At 33.5% G+C, this 10068-nt stretch overlaps 1 protein-coding gene across 4 annotated transcripts; it reads right to left on the bottom strand.

Moving 5' to 3' along the window:
* Nucleotides 1-264: 264 nt before the first annotated feature.
* Nucleotides 265-9984, bottom strand: LOC122570627 (serine/threonine-protein phosphatase PP1-beta catalytic subunit). 4 transcript variants are annotated; one of them, XM_043733188.1, is made up of 6 exons: nucleotides 9139-9984; nucleotides 8544-8615; nucleotides 5452-5939; nucleotides 3645-3746; nucleotides 3310-3549; nucleotides 265-2974 (listed from the first exon to the last, which is right to left on the bottom strand). In XM_043733188.1, exons 1-6 carry the CDS (start codon nucleotides 9188-9190, stop codon nucleotides 2867-2869), a joined length of 1062 nt encoding a protein of 353 aa, XP_043589123.1. In that variant the 5' UTR covers nucleotides 9191-9984; the 3' UTR covers nucleotides 265-2866. The 4 variants fall into 4 exon arrangements, with proteins under 4 accessions (XP_043589123.1, XP_043589124.1, XP_043589125.1 ...); XM_043733189.1 differs by having other exon boundaries at nucleotides 3645-3743; nucleotides 9139-9981; XM_043733190.1 differs by lacking the exon at nucleotides 8544-8615 and having other exon boundaries at nucleotides 9139-9980.
* Between the last annotated feature and the right edge of the window lie 84 nt (nucleotides 9985-10068).

The raw sequence follows: 10068 nt of genomic DNA, 5'->3' as shown, positions 1-10068 counted from the left end.
TTTTCTCACAGTACGTATCATCGTCCACGGAGTTCTATTTATTAACGTTTCTCATCACCATGGTTTATTGTACTATTCGTTCGTGCTGTCTACGAATAAAATAAACACTGCCTAAATTTTACTACAAATCTCCTTTCTCTACGAAATTATGATCTTATATGCGTGATCTTATCGCTCTCTCCATCTCTATCTTCCTCTTTGTTGCATTGTATTTATATAAAGAAGCTTAATCTGAAAGCGAAATATCAAACCCAGAGGGACAGGTTTGTACAACAATATGCATGTTTATTATCTGAAAGTTTTACATCTTTAGGATGTCCATTGCATTGGCCTGTTCTGTCGGGATTCGATCGGTGTAACAATAGACAGTAGCCGATGTATGTACGTTCACGCAACTTGTATTTAATAATTACACTTTATTCTCGTATTTGATAGAGCATCATCGTCGAATCCCGACCGATCGGCTCTTTACAAATATAATATCTGTGTACATAATTTATGGGTCTCGGACAGAACGCATATCGAGGGATCACAACCGCTTCTTTTACAATTAAACTTATATTGGGAGGGAGAAATAGAGGAAGAAAGGATCAATGGAGGAGAATGTCACGAGGGAAGAAAGATGGCCGTTTTTAAGTCGGCTTGCTTCAAATCGCATGACCTCTGTAAGAATTACCTAAATAGTCGGAGTAAATTCAGAACGATGTACCGTCGCCAACATCATCAAATATGCCCATTTTTGTCTTCTATTTAACAATTCATAACGATAATTCGTCTATATAATAAATCGATTAAAATTCTCACGATTATAGAAAAAAGTTCACAATAACTCATCCTCGCTGCATAAATAACAATTTTAACAAACATAAATTACTTGGTATTTGTATAAACAAATTGGCTAGTCCTTTTTTTTTTTTATTTAATTATCTAAACGTAATGCATCGAAGTCGATTTATTTCACTTTCAGATAATACGTTTGACCGTTTTACGATTGTTCATTTCTGGAACTATGTAAGTTATTCTGATGATACGGTGCGGTCTAATGTACTTACGTTTCATTTTACTTTTATATATATGTATATATATATATATCTTTTTTTATTTTTTCTTTTCGCTTTTTTCAAATAGTGTATTGTTTCCATTTTAATGTACTCTTCGTAAATATTCTTAGATACTTATCTCCTATAGACGTTGGTATTCAAATCGTTTCTGATACTTTCTAGACTGTTCATTTATGCGAACTACGTTTTATATTGCACAACTTAACAGAAATATTAACTCGTACTTAATGCAAGGAACGGATTCTTCTTAAAACAATTCGAAGAGGATAAATGTTTCACGAAGTACGAACAAAAATGAAATACGGTGTATGTTACTATTTTGCCAAAGCATGTATTAGGTAGTACAGTACTAAATGCTGCCTATTGCCTCATATCAATTAATTACGTAATCGAGTTACATTCGAAACAATAAAGCGACGAAAACATCTGAAAGTGAAATAGTACGTTCTTATAAATGGCAATCATCCAAGGACTTTTTTTTTATCAGCCAATAATAATTGCATTTCGACGATTTGATAGCCTGTAAATCAGTTTTAATATACGTAATACGTATGTACTCGATTTATTTCATCGCAAGATTAAAAATCTCTCAACGACTGAGATTCTTCTTCTTACACGCAAAGTGCTAATACAACATCTCGTTAATAATTGTATTTTGCATCTGAATTAATATCTTTTTCATTTTCTTTAATACCCATTTGTTTCGTTCGAGCATATGTCCTTCGAATAAAGGCAATAATAATAATCTGCATAAAATCATCATCCTAAAAATACTGGTTCTCTGTTTTTTCTCTGATTTTTCGTTCATAGAGAATAAACAATCTAACATTTCTACAACGTACCTTGAAACATGTTGTCGATAGTTTGGAATACTGAAAACTAAAATATGTATTTAATCGTATGTGTACATAGAAATACGACTTAACGCGAATGAAGAAAAATATAAGAAACGGAAAAATAAATGTAGAGCGAAATGAAAGAATATCTATGTACATGATACAGCGCATTTCATTAAACAATTCTAATCAAATCAGCTGCAAAGCGATGGCAATAAGAGTAAGTGGAATAATCAGCAATATCTAATAATTACACTGAACATTGAACATGGAAGCAATAAATAGTCGAAATGAGAATGTGGAAATTTCTTTGAAACGTTAATGGCAATAAAAGAATCACTCGGATCTGGAAGATATAGCTACATAATTGTCCAGAGAACACAGAAGTGATCCTTGATCCAAATCCAACGAAAAAAGAAAGTATTAATTTTTAATTATCATATTAATTATCTTATTCAGATGTAAATCAGGAAAGAAGTAAATTTTACTCCTTTCCTTTGACGTCTTCATGCTAAAATATGAAAAGTAATATTCACGAAAAAGCATTAGCGAAGTCAGAATTACCGTCCTTCTTTTTTTTTTGTTTTTTGGTTTTTGTTTGTTTTTAAACTTTTCATAACAAGCACACTCGGGCGAGTTCTATCGATATACGATTACCTTTTAATCACTAATCAGTCAACATAATAATAATTACTTAAAATGCTATATTTAAATCATACTCGAAGAAAAGAAATTAAAACTGCTTTTTGTTTTTAAAGTCTTCAACGATCACAAATACCACTACGTGTCTCACCCGTTCTTTCCTGTTTTTTTTTTTTCTTTTTTACTATTCATCTGTTTGGCATAACCGCTAGTTAGTGATAAAACATATCATACAATGTTATGCTCTTAATGTTCGCGCCTTAATAAAAATTGTGTCGCCTTGTCGACGAGCTTCCTTAAATGAAGGAAAAACCGAGTACAAGGCTGTCATTTCTTTTTGGCTGGATTCCTTTGTGGTGTAGATGGTCTTGTGGCTTGACCCGTATTCAAACTTAAGTACTGGTATTTAGCCTTCTTCTCTGACGGTTTCAAAATCTGCACGTACACCATGAATAATAGATAAGACATGAACGAAATGCACCATGCAATGCTCAACAAATTATAACGCAGTAGCGCTCGCTTAAAATACAATACAAATGTTTCAACCAAATTCAAACGATCGCGATTATTCCCAACTACTGAATATCTCAGGCTCAGCGTGACAAAAACTTATTGACAAAAACTAGAGTGATAAGTAGGAGATCAGATTTGCTCTTATTGTGTTCTCATTTGTTCTTCCTTATTTTAACATAAATTACGATCTAGCGCTCTAATTTATTGGACTTTAAGCGAACATTACTATTTCATCATCGAATATTCACAAATCCTACCTGAAAACTGCACATTAAAGTTTCATCAACGCTCATCATTCCTCCGGCATTGTCGAACTCCCCGCAGTAATTTGGCGCGGAGAACAGGGTGACCAATTGTCGTTTCGCGAAAAACTCGTAACCGTCTTCAACTACTTGATGTGCTCTACATATTAAGTCCATATCATGGCGATTTAAAAACTTCGACACCACGTCTGGTCCGAATGTGAAAGATACACCTCTATCGTTTTCGCCCCATCCCTAAAACATGGAAGACAAAAATCCACAGTATATTAGTTTGGAATTATTTCGGAAGAATCGACGATAAATGATTACATAACGAAGAAACATTATACCTGGACTTCTTTATCTGGATCGGACCATAACAAGTCACAGAGAAGGCCAGTATCAGGTACATCTGTCGGACGCATTATTCTTTTGATTTGTTCCATATTCTGCTAGATAGTAAATAACAAATATTTTTTATTGTACATTTTTTGATAGTCAATAATTTTACGATGGAAATATTGTTAAACATACGATGAAATTAAATTACATTAATTACGTGATAATTGAAAAACCTTGCGTAAAGAAGGGTCTATTAAATAGCAGAATCGTTTCGTAAGACTTTTATGTATTTTGTAAATATTAAAAAGAAGGCTCTTTAAACGTAGCTAATAATTAAAAAATGGCTAGGAAAATTCACCATTTTATCTAGTAGGCCTTCCTCGAAAATTCTTCGATAATTCTTATTTTTATAAATTTTTATCGAAGAAAATATCCAACGGCACAAACAGAGCAGCAATGTATTTATGGAAGAAATTTTCTCAAGAAGTGACCTTTTTTTATGAATGACAAAAGATCGATAGTTTATTTTATGAAGATATTAATCTTTTGACATTCTAACAGGGATCAAACTTTTAATATTTTCCTTCTTACATTGAGTATAAATAGAAAATCAATATTTCCAGCGGCCAGTTCTTTTATAAATCTTTCTTCGCGAACGAACATGCTACAGAAGGTTTCGATTAAAGATGAAAGATTCAAGAAATATGGATACGCAATGGCCACGAGCCAGATCTAGCTTCAAATTCAGCCAAGGTTAATAGAATTTAATTTTTAAATAGTAGAAGCATCAAAATACGGTCATCGATTTAGGTCTTATTTTTTAAATGAAAATCGAATATTAAATCTCCCTGGCGAGTACAAATTTCATACCATATATTCGTCTGCAACAGGATTAAATAAATCAACGAATTTCACGCTTCATTATATAAGCCAATCAACAAGTTGCGTGCTAACAATCGCAATTTTAACTCATCTTAACGCCTTAAAAATAATATCGAAAATTCTGTTTTAAATATAGATTCCATTTACATTAATTATTCTTTTTTATTTTCCATCGCAAATTTCAACATATTTTGTAATTTGTTTGTTAATTTCGTCGTTCGAATAAATAAATGTAAGTTATCCGAGGATCGTTCCGAGAAATTTTACGAATTATACTTTAATCTTTTATACAAATGGACACACGTGTATTTCATAAATTTTCCGTTTAGCCTGCTAAGAAATGCTCTTTAATGGCGTATCGATTTTAACGCGCCACTTCCGCACGCAACATTACAGGAATGACTTCTTGCTTGAAAAATTTCGCCTCTTATCCAACGTTTAAAATATCTCTCACGCAAATACCTTTCTGCGATCTTTCGCTTTGTTATATCTTTGACCATTCACGATTGTTATTATTCCTATAGATAATAACTACGTAGAAATTCGATAATCATAGACACAAATAAATATCAGACTATATACAGAGTTACAAAAAAGTATATGATTTTATGAGCATAAAGTATTCACAGAGAAAGAGGAATATCTATATCTAATCGACATAGATGCTAAAACTAATTCTTTTTTGATGTTATAGGGAATTATGAAAACTTACAGAAAGGAAAAAAATATACATCGTCTAACAACGAATAATAAGAAAGTAAATCGTAAATTATCTCGCGGTCTTTTATCCCCAGAATTATCCTCAAAATAAATCATCATCTGCGTTAGAAACATATTCGTTGATATATACACATGAAGAAACATAAAAATCCCCGGTAATTTAATTTCGAAAATTTTGCAAATAATTTTCTGCAGAGATCGATATCGAATCACCTGAAGATCTGGACTGAGGCCGCCATGACAGCAGAATATTTTCTCGTCGATGATCGCAGCGATCGGTAGACAATTGAAGCAATCGGTGAACGTTTTCCATAGTTTGATGTTGTACCTCCTCTTACATTCGTCGTAGAACCCGTATATCCTGTTTATGCTGGCGCACTCGTGGTTGCCCCTCAATAAGAAAAAATTCTCCGGATACTTGATCTTGTAGGCGAGCAGCAAGCATATCGTTTCCAACGATTGTTTGCCCCTGTCTACATAGTCGCCGAGGAACAAGTAGTTCGCCTCCGGCGGGAAACCGCCATATTCGAATAGCCGTAACAAGTCGGTGTACTGGCCGTGAATATCGCCGCAAATCTTAAGCGGCGCCTCCAGTTCAAGCAGGATCGGCTGCTGAAGGAAAATCTCCCGTGACTTGAGGCAAAGGCCGCGCACCTCGCCCTCTGACATTAAGACGGTCTTTCCTGGCCGGCATCCTCGGACTGCGCCCAAAAATTCGCACGTTTAAATGGATTTCCTGCCTCTGTCCCCGGGGTTGGGCGACGCATCGCGAGGCATCGGAGAGTCGTTTTGTCACAGGTACATCGAGCATAACTCTACGCTGGAGCATGAAGGTATCTGACTGCCGAGAGTCGATTTTTTCTCAAAAGGGGGAAAAACAAGGGTAATACGATTATACGGATTCCACGGATCGTCCTATTCGGTAGGGTTTTCTCTTGTTGCTTACATAAATACAATCTGGACACGTTCGGGACTAATGGTGGCTAATTTTTTTCCGATCGACTCGAATGACAAAGTTCGTTATTCATATATCACATTTCGTGTTTAAATCCCTTAAACGCTAGCGTAAGTGAAATTCCACACTGTGCATGCTTTGTTTTGTCATGTTCGACCGGTGAATTTCGTTTTTATATTTTAATTATAATATTTAATCGAAGAATAAAATTGTCCGAGTACCTTATGACGCACTTAGTATTTTGCATCGATACCGTAATATTAAAAGTATTGTAAGTTTGTAAAAAATAGTTTTATAATAGAATGTATTAATTTTATCTGTTTAATCAATTATCAATTTTTAAAATAAAAAAGAAATGCACACGGGGTGAAATTTCATCTGTGACAGCGTTAACGTGATTTCCTTCGATGACAACTTTTAATGTTGATTCTTCAAAACAAAAATAAATATCTAGATTTTACTATCTCGTATCGTTCTTCTTTTTTTACAACAAAATATTCATGTAATGAAAAATTATCATTCAGGCAACAGTATTATACAAATATGATCTGCTCCGTTAGGATTGAAGACGCAAGAACGCAAGAAGTTTAATCACAAAAACATCAAGCATAGCGATATAGGTGTTCTCCTGATGCAATACTCAGGGACACAAATGATTGTCGTACACCGTCGTTATAATGCTTCGAAGGGATTAAGCGGCTGTATGAGTTCGAATAATACCGTATGAGCGTAAACTTGCGGAACAGTTGAAAACAAAAGCTCGAAGCCGGTTGGTGATCACGTGTAGATACCACTGATCGTGATATATGAATATAGACTACAGTAACGTATAGAATATAATATGTATATGCATGTATATCAAGAGTACGTTGTACGTATGTATACGTATACGAACGAGCAAAGAAATATGAAATTTCGTTCGGAGATTACTCTTCGGAACCTTGCATCAGTGTCACTGGATTATTTATAGCTATAAAGGAATTCACGGTGCGGTTAAACTGGGCCGATGATGGTTATTGGAAAACTGCATATCAGCAAGGTCACATCAACGAGTCTCTAAGCACCATAATTAATGGCGGAAAGGGAGAGAGAGAGAGAAAAAAATGATGGAATTCCTGTAGCGGAAGAATAACAGAGAGTTTGAAAATGACAAAATGTCGGAAATAAAATCTATTAATAATTCGGTTTATTTATGGAAACGGGGCGTATGATGAAAAAATTGTAGTCATCGTCATCGTTATATTTGCTCACACACGCGATAATTTGAACTGCTCTTTAGCCGCGACGTATTACGATTTATTTCAATAGCGTTATCAATTCGTATATTGTAATAAACGTTTCATGGAAATGTTATTCGCGATAAAATACAAAGATAGTACTGTTGTAGGCACGCAGGAAAGATCAAAATGATTTCTCTTCACCAAGCATTAACATCTTCATTCAAATTAAATAAGTTTCCTTTTGCAACTCTCAGAAGAATGAATTTCCTTATTAAGCAATGGTACACGTGTGTTATATACATTAATCTTTCTGGTACATAACAAACAATTTGGCCTTCTTATAATGTATGTACGTCAAATAATAGGCTCGCAACAAATATGCTTAAGAAAGTCAGTGTTGTAATGTATATTTATTAATTGAACACATTGAAAGAAACATATGCCAGGGTAGTATAAACATTGATACTAAAACATACTCATGAATATACATCAAATTGTGCTGTAAGTTCTTGAAGAAGAATGTGATACTATTCTCTTAAGAAAGTAATCGATTCGCTAAAAGAAGATGGAAAATAATTGTACACATACTATTCGTATGAAAGCTTAAAACAACACTGACAAGAATCGTATGAAACATGCATGTAAACTAACCTGCATTCAAGCAATAATTTACGTGCAAATTGGATCATTACAAATTATACCCTTTATATAAATATGGCTTATTATTTGAAGAAAGTGATTTGAGTTCGATGCATTTATTCATTATAAAGACAATCCCAAAAGCTTTTTGTTCTAACAGGTATTAGATACATTACGATATAGGTATATTTTACTTACGTATTTCACTTTAATAGAAAATTCATACATATTCACACATAGTTTCTTGCCATAAAGAAGCTAATGGGACATTATCAATATGATGATTGAGTTGACTGAGAATGAAGATGATATCTTGGGAAAATTTTGATGTTGCAGGTACCACAATGCTGTATATCTAGCTTTCTACTTTATTTTACATTGTAAATCATAAGCAAACGATGGCGAGCTTTCACGCACGACGTTGAGGCAGGTAAAGACGCAACTAAAGAACGGAAAGAAGAACTACATGGGGTGGTTTCCTTGTTGCATACCGACAAAATCCGAAGAGAAAATATCTTTTAGCTTGGCTTTCTTCTGAACCTGGTCTTTCTGCGTGTGGTATACTTTACCGCAAAGAGTGTTCCGACATGTAGCATGAGAAAAGAGAACAAACAAAAGGAAATAGTTTTGCCTTCTGAGAAAGTAAAGAAAAAGTACGGAATAAATCCAAAGACCTCTGACGTGTCTAAAGAATTACGACGGACTGCAACAACTGGAAGAGATCGATATCTTTTTTTTTTTTTTTGATGTATATATATATGTGCTTTTTTCTCTAATATTCTACAAATCACGAATTAGAAACGAACTTTCGACAAACGAGGAGACTCGAAGAAAACCATTCGTCGACTCGCAATATACACAGATATTGGATGTCATAAAGTAGATCGCGCACGATTTAATCTTCCTTTGGCTGGAAAGAAATAGTATACATATATACTCGATGTACGCGGCGCGACTTCGCATTGAGCGATTTTCACTGGGTATTACCGAGAAAACTTTCAATCAACTGTACACCAAACTGAAGATGATATTACCGAAAACAATTTCACACTTTATTTTCACATAGGCCCCCTTTTTATCACGTACCTTCCAACAATCTTTGTATCAGGTTGTCGACGTTCAACTCGACATCCGCCATTTTTTCTTGCCACTGACTGACTGACCCGATGTTTGTAGACTAGATGATACGTTTGTGTACGCACTTAACTGTATATATTACTCTTGTCGACTTTCATTGTGTATATACATGTGCTGTTATCGACTGCTAGTCCTATATAAATACAAGAAAGATGATCATCGCAAAAACCTAATTTTATCGTCATTAAATACTATTTTCCAGAAAAAATGAACATGGATTTAGATGAATGCAACTGTACTGCATTTGGTTTATCTATATATGCATACATATATCTATATATGCGTATATCAAACAATAATATGTCTTATGTAACGCGAAATGTCTATTCTTATATAAATGAATGCGTATAGACAATAACAATTTGCATATTGTAAGAATGTTTATGATTTGATCGTATCATCGAAATTTACAATTTACATAGGCATTCAATGATTGATATCTTGTTTAAAAAATACGATAAAATCATAATTTCATATCATATAAATAAAATCATATATTTATACATAACAACATAAATTTCTGCTATGTACATTTAATTCATAATAAATACACATAACGTAATTTTGTAATCTCGGTAATTTAACATAATTGTAACTGAAAACTGTTAAAAAAGCTAGAAAAGATAAAACGTGCATTTAGAATGGTATTAATCAAACACAAGCTACGCTCGTGTGTTGAGTATTTCCAAATATGTATAAAATTGTAATTAGATAGTAAAATCGTAATACATTATATTTACAATAAATAAGAGATATATATATACATATGTATATACATGCACATATGTATGAATATACATGTATATATGTATATATGTATATATATATATTCATATTAATCATATTAATATTTTAGCCTAAACTAATTCATATATTATA

The sequence above is a fragment of the Bombus pyrosoma genome, linkage group LG9, assembly GCF_014825855.1.
Source record: "Bombus pyrosoma isolate SC7728 linkage group LG9, ASM1482585v1, whole genome shotgun sequence".
Classification (NCBI taxonomy): domain Eukaryota; kingdom Metazoa; phylum Arthropoda; class Insecta; order Hymenoptera; family Apidae; genus Bombus; species Bombus pyrosoma.
The sequence above is the reverse complement of the archived record's forward strand: the minus strand, read 5'-3'. Positions and strand labels throughout refer to the sequence as shown.

Excerpts from the sequence above, each read along its gene's own strand:
- LOC122570627 (XM_043733188.1), bottom strand. The coding sequence starts at position 9,190 with ATGGCGGATGTCGAGTTGAACGTCGACAACCTGATACAAAGATTGTTG. Across the intron at positions 3,550-3,644 it reads ATCCAGATAAAGAAGTCCAG|GGATGGGGCGAAAACGATAG; the intron begins GTATAATGTTTC and ends TCCATGTTTTAG. Across the intron at positions 2,975-3,309 it reads CTTTAATGTGCAGTTTTCAG|ATTTTGAAACCGTCAGAGAA; the intron begins GTAGGATTTGTG and ends GTGTACGTGCAG.